At 30.8% G+C, this 15,240-nt stretch overlaps 2 protein-coding genes and 1 pseudogene across 3 annotated transcripts; all 3 read right to left on the minus strand.

Moving 5' to 3' along the window:
• Nucleotides 1-59: 59 nt before the first annotated feature.
• Nucleotides 60-695, minus strand: LOC149520249 (cytochrome P450 705A1-like). Its single transcript, XM_089741307.1, has one exon. The coding sequence runs from the start codon at nucleotides 693-695 to the stop codon at nucleotides 60-62; it is 636 nt and encodes a 211-aa protein (XP_089597433.1).
• LOC111310905 (3,9-dihydroxypterocarpan 6A-monooxygenase pseudogene) lies at nucleotides 588-2,103 on the minus strand (annotated as a pseudogene). Its single transcript, XR_016325927.1, has 2 exons — nucleotides 853-2,103; nucleotides 588-704 (listed from the first exon to the last, which is right to left on the minus strand). The product of XR_016325927.1 is annotated as a 3,9-dihydroxypterocarpan 6A-monooxygenase pseudogene (transcript).
• A 1,702-nt stretch (nucleotides 2,104-3,805) lies between these two features.
• LOC111312967 (3,9-dihydroxypterocarpan 6A-monooxygenase-like) lies at nucleotides 3,806-6,148 on the minus strand. The gene is made up of 2 exons (XM_022913756.2): nucleotides 5,085-6,148; nucleotides 3,806-4,691 (listed from the first exon to the last, which is right to left on the minus strand). The coding sequence occupies exons 1-2, from the start codon at nucleotides 6,009-6,011 to the stop codon at nucleotides 4,044-4,046; spliced, it is 1,575 nt and encodes a 524-aa protein (XP_022769491.2). The 5' UTR covers nucleotides 6,012-6,148; the 3' UTR covers nucleotides 3,806-4,043.
• Between the last annotated feature and the right edge of the window lie 9,092 nt (nucleotides 6,149-15,240).

Below are 15,240 nucleotides of genomic sequence, written 5' to 3' on the forward strand. Positions count from 1 at the left end.
ATATATATTCTATAAAGAAGTGATTTAAACTATAACGGTGAGTCGGTGACTCGTCCGTCCTAGCTTTCTTCAAATGGATTAAATTGCGTGATAGGATAACAAACAAGCGGGGTTGCCATTTCCATTGAAATGGCAAACCCCGAAGCCCCTCTCATATCAACCATTTCTCCACCTTTGACCTCCCAATCAAAGCACTGAATCAGGGCTCCAACAGTTGCATGTACCAATGCCAAGGCAAGGGATGTTCCAGGACATGCACGTCGGCCACTCCCAAAAGGGAGGTAATCACAATTTACCTGTGCTCTCGTTTCCATCAAATAATCCTGATCGTTAGAGTTCAGATTACTGAACCTCTCTGGTATAAATTCATCAGGGTTATTCCATGAACTTGGGTCACGCATGATGGAGTAAAGGTTGATTATAATCGTACTCTTACCCTTCAAATGAAACCCATTGATCTTGCAATCCTCACTGCTTTGTCTTATGGTCGTGATTGATGGAGGGTGTAGTCTTAGGGTTTCTTTCACAACAGCTTGTAGGTAATGGAGATTTTGCACGTCTGATTCTTTGACCAATCTGCCACCTCCCACCACTGAATATATTTCCTCTCTCAGTTTCTTGAAAACCTGCGGATGGTTGATCAGCTCAGCCATGGCCCATTTCACTGCTAGTGAGGTTGTTTCTGTTGCTGCCATAACCACGTCCTGGCAAATTCATAACTTTCGTTAAGTCCTATATCAGCATTTCATAATCATCATATCAAAATAAAATTTGGCTCTGATTTAGAAAAACTAATATATACATTGACACCAATGACTGTACTTAAAGAACTAGAAGTTGAAAGGAACTTACCAGGAGGAAGGCCTTGATGTCTTTTCTGGTCAACTTGACTTAAGCATCTGGGTCGTTGCAAGTTTCTATTAAAATATCCATTAAATCCCTCGCTGTTGCTTCATTCTTATCTTCATGTTTCTTCATGATCCCCTCAACCAATTGATCGAATTTTTCAAGTGCTTTTTTAAGCTTTCTGCCATAACCAAACAGGTCAAATTTTGCCAAGGGACCTAATACGTCTCCTGCACTAAACTTCCCTCCATTCACTGCAATCTCTGCAACCAACTCCTTAATCTTATCAGCTTCGTCAGCATTATCTAAAAGGCTCGTGCTCATCGCCATTCTACAAATTACGTTGTTCGTCATCGTGGTTAGTACCGCACCTAGGTCACACAAATCTTTTTCTCTAGATATTTTCATCAGAGATTGCAAGAGTTTCACAATCTCTTGCTCCCTAACATGGAGAAATTGATTAAGCTGAGAAGGAGAGAGAAGTCTGGTCATGCACAGCTTCTTCAAAAACCGCCAATATGTGCCATAGGGTGAGAAGACAAAATCTGATCCAAAATATATATCGTAATCAGAGCCGGAACCAAGTGGTGGACGAGAGACGAAGTTAAGCTCATGGGTTTTCAAGATTTCCTTGGCGAAATTGGCACTGGAAACCAGGATAAATTCTGAAGCTCCCACTTGAAGATGCAAGAGTGGGCCATAATGAGTGGCTAGGCTATGCAATTTCTTGGGAAAACTACTGGAGCCTAGCAGGAGATGAAGGTGGCCAAGGATGGGCAAAGCCGGTGGGCTTGGTGGGTGCTGATACCCAGTGCCATAACTTGATAACTTTTTAGTCAGGATCTGAACCAGGTACCTAGAAAGGAACAAAACTAAGAGCAAGGAGCCATAGTAGATAACAACATCAGTTGCAAAAGCCATGTCTTGTCTCAGCCGTTATTAGCAGCTTCTAAAGGACTTTAGATTCTATTTATTATCTAGGCCAATGAGATAGGCTAGTTTAATTTAATTGTCTTTATTTTTTTTCTCTAAACAAATAATTTTTTGTCAACTTGAAAAGTTGGACTGCGGGCCTGCATACGTTTTTAAGGACATTAACGTATAGTGCACTTAAAAAGTATAAATATATATTATTTCAAAAAATAAAAGTATATATAATATTATATAATATATGTTTGATTGTCAGTCGAGAATTTTTCTTAATTAGATTTAATCTCTTGGTTCTTGCAATCCTGCAAATAGGGAAAAAAAAATCATTTACTTCTTTCTAAAGGAGGATTGGAAAAATCTTATTGATTGTAGTAAATTTCTCCGTTTCTTCGGATCTCTGCCCCAATTTTTAATTGAGTCAATCAAACTCTTCATAGAAATTATTATTTTTATTAACATTATTTAAATGTGATTTTTTTTTTTTAAGCTCCAATTAAGCCCTTTGTGATTTTTTTTTTGTTTTGTTATTATTAAAGTAGAGATTGTGTAATCGGTTGTAATTGCTTACAATCCAGGTACAATTTTTCCCTTTTATTGTATTAAAAAGGAGAAGAAAAGACATTTTTAGAAAAAAAAAAAAGAAAAGGAAAGGAACTAAAAAAAAAAAAGAGATTTTGTATACTTAAATACTCATGAGTTTTGAATTTATTAGATTATGTTATACATAAAAATATATATTTAATTAATATTAAGAGATCTATTTATATCATTATAATTTTTTTTTTAGTTTTATACTTTTTAAATTATTGATTTTAATGGATTTAAAGGATAAAATAGATAAATTAAAAAATATGATTTAATCTCATTTTTTGATCTATTGAAATTAATTATTATAATGTTATTTTAAGATCATTTGTTCGATGTTATATTAGGTGGAAGTTGATTTCTTCTTTAATATTAATCACTAAAATATGAATGTCATTTTAAGATCATTTGTTCTATGTTATATTACAAAAATAATATATGCTTATATATAAATATTTCAATAAAAGCAAATAAATTATGATATAAATTATTAATTTATTAACTAATTTTAATTAAAGATTGAATTAGTCGAAAGAATTTCAAATACGAGCATTAATATTGTATTTTTGATCGAATGAATATTATAATGTGTTAAAATACGATAAAATATTAAATATAAATATTTTTAAAAATATATCAATTACATTAAAGAATAAGAATAGGTGCAATTATGTAGTTCTATGAATAATCATTTTCGATATATTTGATTTTGTTAACTTCAATTTTATTTTTTATTAAAATTATCATTGTAAACAAAATGTAATTATAATAACATTAACGTATGTTAAGATATGAGTTCAAAAGTCTCATTTACATACCTAGTAACAACATGCACGTACATTTCTAGTATATATTAATTTGACAATATCTAATAGTGAATGATATAATTTTTTATTTTAATTTCAATCATAACAAAAATTTGCTTTCATATAGTCAATTGAATAATTAATTATTATATCATAATTAAGTTATAATCAACTAAAAAATATAATATGATTAAACAATCAAACCTACACAATAGTGAAACGTGAACATAAGATTTTAGTATTTTAAAATTTTTTTCTTGCCATTAAATCAAAGCCGGCATAGGATATAATTACACTAATACTTTTATAATTTCAAGTCTTTATGCTTAAAATTGTGTTTTTTTAAGATTTATCATTACGTGGTTTTGTTTGGTCGTTGACATCCCAGCAGCTCCATCAACTGCATCAGTAACTGCAACAGTACAACTGCAGCTAAGCCAACTGCAACAGATCAAATCGATCCTTTTGCAAAATGATCCATCCCAGCACCTGCAGCAGTTTAAGGATCGACCCCAAGAATTTGTCCACAATTGACTTAGCAACTTAAGTTATCCAAATGTAATCTAATCTAATATTGTTGTAGTTTATATGTAAATCGCAGATTAAGATTGAGTCTTGAACAGGAGATAAGCTTAAACTTATCTACAGTAAGTGTATATATGTATCACAAACAATCAACATTAATTAAGTTGATTTAATTCATATTCTACTGTTTTTACAGCATGACATAATTATACCAAATCCTTTCGAGTTCATTCACACATGAACGAGTTACATGAGGGTTTTGGAAAAGAAAATAAACGTACATAAAAGATGTACTTAGAGTGCAAGATCGTGGAAACGATAATCTAAAATAAGATAAACACCCCATCGTAGTTAACCTTTCTTAAATGGATTAAATTTTGTGACTGGATAACACACGAGCGGGTTCGCCATTTCCATTGAAATGACAAACCCTGACGCCTCTCTCATATCAACCAATTCTCCATCTTTGACTTTCCAATCAAAGCACTGAACCAATGCCCCAACCGTCGCATGTATCATTGTCAAGGCAAGCGATGCTCCAGGACATGCACGCCTGCCACTCCCAAACGGGAGGTAATCAAAATTCTGTCCTTTCATTTCCATAAAATCCAGATTAGAGTTCAGATCATCGGAGTTGGCCATGAACCTCTCTGGAATAAATTCATCCGGGTTATTCCAATTGCTTGGGTCGCGCATGATGGAGTAAAGGTTGATTATGACCCTACTCTTAGCCATCAAATAAAAGCCATTGATCTTGCAATCTTCACTGCTTTGTCGTATGGTCGTGATTGTTGGAGGGTGAAGTCTTAGAGTTTCTTTCACAACTGCTTGTAGGTAAGGGAGATTTTGCACATCGGATTCTTTTATCAACCTGCTATGCCCCACCACTGATTGTATTTCCTGTCTCAGTTTCTTATAAACTTGCGGATGGTTTATCAGCTCAGCTATGGCCCATTTCATTGCCACCGATGATGTGTTAGTTCCAGCGAAAAACAAGTCCTGGAAAGTTAGCATCCTCTAATGAGACTTATCGTTGCGTAGCATTAGTAATTTTCAAGTTACATGATAAATTTCTCTCCCAACCTTTATTGGGCCACATTTTCAATCTCAAATCTCACAACCTTTTGCGGACAAGGGGGCAACTAATTTATCAAGTATCATGATAATATATACTTTGAGCCTTAATTTGAATAGTAAACCCACTTTGATTTATTTTAATGTATACTCCTAGTAGCTATGGATATTGCCATGCTTTTAGTAATTAATTGTTTAGAAAAAGCTCAAAAAATAAAAGTAAAAAAAAAAAAAAAGTAATACATCCTGTCCCTTCTTGGGCTAAACGAAAATGATGAGAAGTTGAATTCAATAACTTGAAAGTAAAAAAGAACTTACCAGAAAGAAGGCTTTAACGTCTTTCCGGGTTAACTTCACTTCGGCACTAGGGTCGTTGCTAGTTTCCAACAAAACATCCATTAAATCCTTCCCTTGTCCACTTCTAATCTCTCCTGTTTCATTCTGATCTTCATGTTTCTTCATAATGTTTTCAACCAACTGATCGAACTTCCCAATTGCTTTTTTAAGCTTTCTTCCATAACCAAGAAGGTCAAATTTTCCCAATGGACCCAATATGTCCCCAACACATAACATTTCTCCAGCTACTTGCATCTCTTCAACCAATTCCTTAATCTTCTTAGCTTCATCAGTATTATTATCCGAGAGGCTAGTGCTCATCCCCGTTCGACAAATTACATTGTTCATCAGGGTCGTTAGTGGCGTACCAAGATCGCAGGACTCTTCTTCTCTAGACACCGAGAATAGATATTCCAAGAGTTTCATGATCTCCTGCTCCCTGATAGGGATAAATTGATTAAGCTGCGAAGTAGAGAGAAGCCTGGTCATGCACAGCTTCTTCAAAAACCGCCAGTGAGTGCCATAGGGTGCGAAAGTAAAGTCAGACCCAAAATATATGCTGTAATTAGAGTAAGCGAATTCTGGACGGGAGACGAAATTAAGCTCTTGGGTTTTCAAGATTTCTTTTGCAAAATCGGCACTGGAAACCAAGATACATGTTGATGCGCCCATGTAAAGCTGTAAGACTGGACCATGACGAGTAGCTAGGCTGTGTATTGTCTTGGAAAAACTGGAGCCTACCAGGAGATGGAGGTGGCCGATGATGGGTAGAGCTGGTGGGCTGGGAGGGTGTTGAACTCGAACTCCAGTGCGGTAACTGAACAGTTTTTTAGTGATGGTCTTAACGATATAGCTGCAAATAAACAAAACAAATAGCAAGGAGGCATAGTTATAAAGAACACCATCCATGGCTAATGGCGTGTCTTATCAGATCAGGATGTAGAACTAAGAAAACAAGATCATATTTCTACTGATCAGTGGTGCTGTGAAATGGCATCTTACTTGTTTTCTTCTTTATTTCTTTTATCAAAGTCAATTGGAAACAACGTGAAGAAATGGGAAACATTAAGTCAAGAAAAATTATTGAATGGTAGATAAAATCAGTACTTATCAGTGCTTATTTAATGGAGATCAACAGTCCGAGATTGCAAGTGAGAATAAACGACATAAAGTAAAGCACAAATTTTACAGATTCAACATATAAATTATATATATAGCCCGCTAAATCTACAAGAAAACAGACTTTGAGCAACAAAAAACCTATCTTTCCAATTATTTTTATTCCCATATCCAAACCAAGAAAGAATTCTTCCCATCTAAGTAAATCAATTAGCTGGCAAGATGGTATAAACTCATAGAAGTCACTAAAACCCACTCCATTAGTCACACACCCCAAACTTCCCACCTGGGATTAAACAGTATAATAATACCCATCCTTCCCCATAACATAGAGCAAAAATATAATTAACAAATTCAAAACTGACTCTAATCCAGAGCCCTCTAACATTCATCAAATTCTTCTAATTGAGACACTTATTATCCTAAAGCCACATCAATCCCAAACAATAAGAAGACCACCCGAAGAAAACGAAACTACTATATATATACTATATTTTTATTTTTGCTATATGTAAAAAAACTGATTAAACATAAGAAGAAATTTAAATGATAAGAAAACCCATTAATCCATACACAACACATATAAAACCTATCTTGCAATGCCTTGGTCACAATGATGCAAATGCTGTTACGAAATTATAACGTGTTCTTATTTATGATTTCCTAATGACCCAATGGATCCATCTCTTTTAATTTCTTTATCCTTGTTTAGGCACTTGACAACTGAGCCGAAGTTAAGCTTTTCTGGATCTTTCTCATCATCACTTCACAGTTTTAATATCTTTCTAACGCCTGCAGCGTTCTTGTTTTCTCACTGCAATTGAGATCAAATTATTTTTAAGTTCAAATCTCTAGTTGTCTTTTAACTATCAATAATTTATCTTGTGTTCTAGAAGGTACATAATTAAGAATTTTTATAATTTGAGTGCCAAATTAATAAAATAGTATAGTTTAGGATCCAAATGAGAAATTAATCCAAAAAAACTATAGGTTTGAAATTACAAAGACGCTTCAAAATTATTTATCTAATTTATGTCATCAAATTAATATATGTGTATTTGTAGCATCGTTTAATTTTTGTTTACATGGATGACAAGGGATACTAGTATGCATCTATTAATTAATAAGATTATTAGTCAAATCAGCACTTTCTATTCATATTTAGTTTTAAATCATAAGCATTTGGTCTAAATAAAAAAAAATCTCTGGACTTTATCACTTTATTTAAATAAATTTTAATATTTTTATTACTCTCAAATAAGCCTTTAACCTATAATTTGCACTCAAATAAGCCTTTATCCTTTAATTTATATATAAATAAGTTCTCTTATTATAATATTTCAAAAACTTTTTTATTATTTTAGCTTAAGTATTTCAAATGCAATTCTTCTTCTTATAATCATGAAATTATTCATTTACAATAAAAAAAATTTATACAAATATATACTATTTATAAGTGTAAACCCCACATAATATGTATTCTCTCTGTCTCAAAATAATTGTCTTATATTAACTTTCTTTGTCAAAGCAACTCATCTTTGACCTTATTTTTTAAAATATTATATTGAATTAAATTTTAAAAAATACATTTTGAAAATTTTGAAATTCAAAATTTGCAAATCTTATTTTTAAAAATGTTTTAATTTTATAATTTTATTAAAAGTAACAGTCAAAGGTGAATTAGTTTGATCAAAAAAGTCAATAAAAGAATAATTTTAAGACCAAGGGAGTAGTTTGATAAATCTTCCATAATTTTGAATTATGATTTGTTAATTATGATATCAATAATTACAAGTGATATGATTTTCAAGGTCTCTTAATTAATCACTTCAAATAAAAGAATAAAGCATTGAGTGATCAAAGGCTTATTTTATCATTAGCCTTTTTTTACTTAAAAATGTTATAAAATTCTGATGAAAATAAAACATTTAAATTAAAAAACCTTTTTAAAATAAAATTTTAATTAACTTTGATAATCATATGTAGAGAAATCAATTATGAATAGTATTTTTTATTCGTCATCAATTGAAACTATTAATACAAATGAATGAATTCCCTATTATTCTTACATTATACATAATACTAGTTGGACAGTATTCCCTCTTGAGGTTTATCTAAGACATTGTTAAGAATTTCTAGAACCTCTTAGTTCTTCAAGAACATATTAAATTTTCATACTCCAAATTTTACTATAATATGTACAAATATTACTATAATATTATTTATAATCTAAATCTAATCAATACTTATTTAATGATAAAAATTCTATTAATATTTTTGCTAAAAAGTATCTATTCAATAGATATATCAAAAATTTATTAATTTTTTTTTTAAATTTACACACTTAATTTATATGATAAGATTTTTTAATTCATTGATTTTAATTTTAATTTACTCGTTTCTAATAAAAAACTTCAAAATTTTAATAAACTTTACGTATAAAATCTCCTATAAATCTTTTCCTAAAAAGTATGAATGAATTGTTCAGAGTGGAAACTCAAACTTGATTTAACTAATTTAAAACAAAATCAATTGTTCAGAAAATTTTGATTTTCACGGTTTATATCTTACGTTTAGTACATAATAGAGTATTTATAGCCAGGATTAATTAATTCTCTGTCAAACAAAAAAAAATATCTATTTTTTTTCTTGTATTCACTTCATCAAAGTATGACTATTTATAATCAAATATAATGATGCTTTTATACTTATTTTATTAAAATAAAATAAAATATAACCCATTAAATAATGGTGTTTTGGCCATTAATTGATGCTTATTTCTTTATTTGAGCAACCACTAAATAGAGGCGTCTTGGCCACTAATGGCAGCTCATTGCATTATTAAAGCAATCCACTAATTACAATGCTCTGTTTTTTACCCGTTTTAAGAGTTTGCAAATTGAAGTCTATATTTTGAGATCGTTCTTTAAATGCTACCAAAAGCAGAGGAACCAACACAATAATAAGTATAATCAAAATCATAAGCCTTTTATTCCAATGAAATTATTCATTACTAATCAAATAGTCAATACAATAAATTAATAATAATAAATTCAATACAATATACAATCACTCAATAAATTATCAAAAACCAATGTAACTCACTTCTTCATAAGAGCAAGAAGAGAAATAATAAGAGAGAATACAACAGCAACACCGGAAACTGGTGTAGAGAAGGCGGCTCCGGTGTCCATTGGCGGGGCAGGCGCCAATGCACTGCCCTGAGCTGATGCAGTGGTGGCTACTGAGACTACAACGGCAACAAAAATGATCATAATGGCCTTGGAGAAGCAAAGTTTTGCCATATCTAAAAACTAATTAACAAATAGATGATAAATTGGTTTGGGAAAATTTCTTGAACTGTTGTAGCGATATAACATTTCGGGTGGGGTGTATATATAATAGGAATGTGGTAGACCTAAGAAATTAAGTGGAACCAGCTTGCTTGTAGACTGTGGTAACAAGAGCCTTTGAACAGCTCAAATTGTGGGTGGTTGGTGATTGTTTGGTTCAAAGAATGGGCGGCGGCCAGTTGGAACAGGACACGTTGGGAGTTTTAGTTGTTGTTTCAAGGTTTGAAGTTGATGTCGGTTGACATGTTCTCATGTAAGAATGGGAAACCTTACCCAACAGTAACACCATGTGCCATGTGCTGTTAAGCCAAGGCGGCCAGGCCTCCTAACCACAAATCGAAACATCCTTGAAAGAAGAAATGAGAAATGTCATTCAACTTTAATAAAAGAGAAAACGACTGAAAATCTGATTGCAAAGAAAGGCACATCTAGAAAGTCCTATAATACTCTAGAAACTTTGATTGTTATAGCTCTGTCTTATTTTCCTGGAAAACGTTTTCCTTGAAGTTTTGTTAAAGTCATTACATTTTTTTTAGAATAATAATTAGTCAAAGTCATTATATTTTGTTATTATAACAAGAATTATTGCACGACTAAAGAAATGTTTTCATTTTTGCTTTCTTTGTACTCAAACCCTAAGAAAAAAAAATGAAAGGAACTGTTCAACCATTTCTAGATTCGGTGAAAACAAATTTATTTGAATTTTGAGCTAATAAATATGTCAAACCTACTAAAAAGAAAGGGTGTCATGTATAGAAATGGTAACGGGCAAAGATAAGATGAATTTTTGTTTATTTTGAATTTGATTTAATTTTGTTATAATAAAACTTAAACTTGATTTAATCTGATAATTTTTTTTTTATTTTTTTCATATATGACTCGATAAGAAATTAATAAAATATTTTTAATATAAATATATAATTAAATAAAATATATAATTAAATAATTAATTAAAAAATAATTATATATATGGAGTCAGATTTGTTTAAAACTTGATCTTAAATTTTTTTACTATTATTCGATATGACTTGACCAGATACCTAATTTAAAAAAAAAAAAATCTTAAGAGATCGGATCAAGCCAAAATTCACCAAATTTAGGTTGCACTATCTTTCTTTATGACAGATAAGATTTCAAAATACACTTTAATATTTAGTGTTTAAAAAAAAAAAAAAGAGAATGGAGAGAATGTAATTGAATATGTGATTTAATTTTCTCCTTTTAATTTTATGAATAATGACGTGATTAATTGAATAAGTTTTTTTTTTTTTGTTTGAGCTTGAGACCATGCATGAATGCTGATGACTTGATGCATTGATGATGCTGTATATTTTCTTCGATGATCCAGATTGTGCAACTAATCTTGCTTCTTTCTTCTTTTTAGCACAAGGATGACTCCATGGATTTGATTTACGTAAAGAAAAATAGTTGTAAATTTTATCATTGTATATATATTTTTTTGGTAAAAAAAGATTCAAGAGTAAATATGTTACTCAATTTTCAAGTTAAGATATGTCATATTTAATAATTTAAGATAAATATTTATAAATTATACATTTAAGATAATCTCAATGAATTATCAATATAAAATTCAAACTCAAAATTTTTATATTAAAATAGATAAATTTTAATTAATTGAGCTAACCATTTGTTAGTATTATAGTTAAAATTAAAATTCAAAACCTCTTAATTGGAAAGTATTGTGATCGTGTTGAGGTGTAATTTCAAGATATTTTTATTAGTGAAAAATGTATTATTAATAATTAAAATGAAATAATCATAACCCAATCTATTCACTGATCGGAATTGGATAGATTTTTAGGCTCATGGGCCTAGCCCATTTTTAATCCGGTCCAAGACATGACCTTTAGATATAAGGCCAGCTTAATTTGAATATTTAAATAATAACCAATTTTATTTAATTTTAATTTTAAGATATTGATATAAAAATATTTTTAACATTTTTATCAATCCAAGAAATTTAATTTTAATATTTGATAATAAATATAATTTTGAACAAAGAGGTCAAAATTTTAGAGATGGACCGGTTGCTTCATCCATATCAATAACAGTGTCAATTTGCTTATCTGCAAGTAAATCAATAATTTTTTTAAGATTTATTTTAATTCTAAAAACTATTTGATGCATATAATTTTTTTTATGTAAATTTAGAAAGCTGCATTACATTAAGGTTATTTTTGCTAATAAGCAAACAAAAAGTTTTAATTTAGGCACCATTTGGTAAATATTTTTTACTTTTTTGTTATTTTTGCCAAAAAAAAAAAAGATTAAAAAGGAAAAAGTTGGGCAAAAAATTTTGAATGAAAAATTAAAAACAAATAACAAAAAATAAAACAGAATTTAATGATTGAATTATAGAATATCACATATTTAATTTTACTTAAAAAAGCCAAATCTCAACTTAAATTTTCTGCAGGCATGGGCCTCTGGATTCAATAATCAAATTATGTTTGTGAAAATTGCTCGAATACTGGAATATTGCTTTGATTAATATTGCCAAAAAGAAAGATAATTTCGCAAAATAAAGAAAATCACACTAGAATTGCTATATTCAAAGAATCAACTTCATTACAATGGTACAATGAAGTAACAAAGAATGAATCTAGAAAATGAAAAACAACCAATATAGAAGAGCCAAACAAGCCCATAAATTTAATGCTTCAAGAAAGCAAGAAGAGAAACAATAAAAGAGAAGCCAACAGCTATGCTGGAAACGCCCACTGAGAATCCAGCACCAGCGTCTGGGGCAGGAGAAGGCGCCTCACTAACCTGCGCCGAGGCGGCTGCTAAGAATGCCATGACCAAAGCCACCAAAAAAGCCTTCAACATGCTAACTTGCGCCATTGCTGAAAGAGAGAAGATGGGAAAAAAAACTGTATATCTTTTCTGGAAATTGTGAGAGAATTTTGTTTGTTTGGCTTTTTCTCTTCTTTGGTTTAGGGTTGGGGAAGGGAAAAGAATGTATTTATAGGAGAAGTGAGCGGCGCGTGGGGCCTACGAAGAGGAGAGTGACAGCTGGGTAACGTTCACATAACAGCTAAAAAGGTGCGTGAGTAGGACAGAAGAACTTGCGTTGTGTTGTGTTGTGTTGTGTGGTGTGAAGTTGAAAGTTCTTGCTGTCTGTGGGCGGAAGCCAATAGAAGATTGACACCTTTGCTTGCAGTTGGTCGTCCGAATCTATGTCGGTAAACCACATGGAAGCCCTCATGTAATGTTGGGTTGGAATTTGGACGAAGCTTGGGTTGAAAGCCTAAAGCCGACGATTAATTCATAACATACATTCACCTCATACGTAGTCGGCTTTTCCAAGTTCACGCACCCAAATCTTCAAAAATCCAAATCCTTTATTATTTCAAACACCTAAAATGAAATAAATAGCAATTTACGCATTCAAAGATTGGTAAGTTTATCGAGTATTTACATATGGGAAGCAACCCAAATCTTGCATTTAAGAAATTCATTGCCCCACGTTAGCTAACAAAAGCAAGGAAAATTATTTTATCTTTAAAATTAGGTAAGTAGTTAATATACAAAAAAAATTATAAATTTTTTGAAAATTTTTAGACCCGCAATTCAAAATCGTAAGAATTTAAACTTAAATATTTTACATCAAAATCCAAAATTTTAATTACTTGTTTCAACCGGCGTAGCCATCTATTTTGATTCTTGGAACTATTTCCCTCTTTCTTTGATGCAACGAATACATAAGGACCTTGAACATTTCCGTGGTTTTGTATATTGCTCGATGGAGATTTTTTAGAACATTTTAATCTTTAATTTTTAGGTAAAAGTTGCAAATTAAGACCTCAATTTAGCTTAATGTGCAATTTTCATCTCTAAAATTTAATTTTGTGTATTTAAAGATTCAAATCGATTGATTAATAAAGTTTAAAGCAAAAATCAATAATATGTAAAAAAAATTAAAAATATTATTTATAATTTAAATTTATAGATTTTATTCAACAGTAAAAATTCTGTTAATATTTTTACTAATTAAAATTTTTTCAAATTTTACATGCTTGATTTATGTAATAAAATCTTTTAATCTATTAATTTTGATTTTTCAATTTTAATTTTTATTTATTCATTTTTAATAAGAAATTTCATAAATTTCACTTATAAAATTTCATGTAAATATTTTTTCGTTTCCTTTATTGTCTTTGTTTTTTCTTTTTTAAAGTTAAAATTTTATTTAAATGCAAATTAAAGACCAAAAATTTTTCTTATATTTTTCGATCATTATTAATGTAAGAGTTAAAAAACCTTAAGATTTCAAATTTAAAGGGTTTGAGTTCCAATTTTGCCATGAACAAAAAGAAATTTATAGAATGAGATAAAATTACTTAACATCCCATTAAATTGTAAAAGATACAACGGAGATCGCCATTGATATTTATAAAAAATATATATATTATCTAAGGGAAAGAAGTGTTTACTCCTCACATTTGCTTGTAAATCTTAAGAACGGTAATTTATTAACAAATTTGCAATTGGCAGATTGTAGGGTTTGCAAAATTTCAGTACCATTTCAATTTCACACCTTGAGCGTAACATGACACAAAAGAAATAGGATCACTCCCCTTTATTTATGTATGATAATCAATCACAGCAATTACATTACAAAATCAAGTTTATATATATTCCACTAATAAAACACAAAGATCTGTGAAAATTTGAAAACAGAAATTAAAAATAATCCGAGCAGAATAGAGGTCTCTCCTCATGAAATCATCACCAGTAAGTGAAAGGGTGGCATGTCATAGTCTTGAAAGTTTTTAATTCACTGCAACAAGAGAGCAATTAAAGATACCAATATGGAAGAACATACCAACACACCGGTAACCGGCAAAGTAAACCCTGCTCCGGTGTCCATCGCCGGAGATGGAGCGGTATCCTGTGCCATGATCCCGGATACATGAAACAGTGCCACAACAAACATTGCCATCACAATGTGAGCTGCAGAGGTCCCAAACCGTGCCATTGACGCTTGACACTAAATTCACACACAAAAGAGAGAGAAGAGAAATTGAGGTTAGAATTGTTTGGTTTTATGTATGAATTGTAGAAATGTACTAAGCTTAGAATTTATAGGTGTCTCCTTGTTATGTGAAATTGCCATCAAATTTCGGATGCACGAATGTGAAAACTTATAGTAACAAATTTCCTTCCCATGCCTTTTAGGTTACGGCTTGTGGACACCCACAAAACGTTCTGTAGCATATTAAACTTGATTTTGGGACTAAGCAATTGGAGGAATTCTAGTGTGGCTTCGGGTACTCTATTTTTATGAATGTTTTCTTACCGGTGAGAATTCCCTTTTGGCCAGCTAAATTTGTTGGGGAGTAATTGTAAAATTTTCTGAACTTTCAGTTTGATACGTGGGACACATGAAGGTTTTGGACCCCCAATCCTTTTTTTTATTTCTTTTAAGTTTTATCCGTTCTTTTCTTCTTTCTTTCATTTTCTACATCGATGAAAAACCAATTAACATCGAATGGATGAATAAAATTATGATTTATTATAAAATAATCCCATTATTATATCAAAAAGACTAATTGCATTGTTTAAAATAATCCAAATCATAATTAATTTTTCGAATCTAAAATCACTTGGGGATATTCCAATCTATTTATAGTATGTACCAA

This window comes from Durio zibethinus, chromosome 1, assembly GCF_047325235.1.
Source record: "Durio zibethinus cultivar Kanyao isolate XHJ-2024 chromosome 1, ASM4732523v1, whole genome shotgun sequence".
Taxonomy (NCBI): Eukaryota; Viridiplantae; Streptophyta; class Magnoliopsida; order Malvales; family Malvaceae; genus Durio; species Durio zibethinus.

Bases quoted from the DNA above. Each gene is read 5' to 3' on its own strand.
- LOC111312967 (XM_022913756.2), bottom strand. From the start codon at position 6,011: ATGGATGGTGTTCTTTATAACTATGCCTCCTTGCTATTTGTTTTGTTT. The intron at 4,692-5,084 runs GTAAGTTCTTTT...CTAACTTTCCAG, and splicing joins ACGTTAAAGCCTTCTTTCTG to GACTTGTTTTTCGCTGGAAC.
- LOC149520249 (XM_089741307.1), bottom strand. From the start codon at position 695: ATGGCAGCAACAGAAACAACCTCACTAGCAGTGAAATGGGCCATGGCT.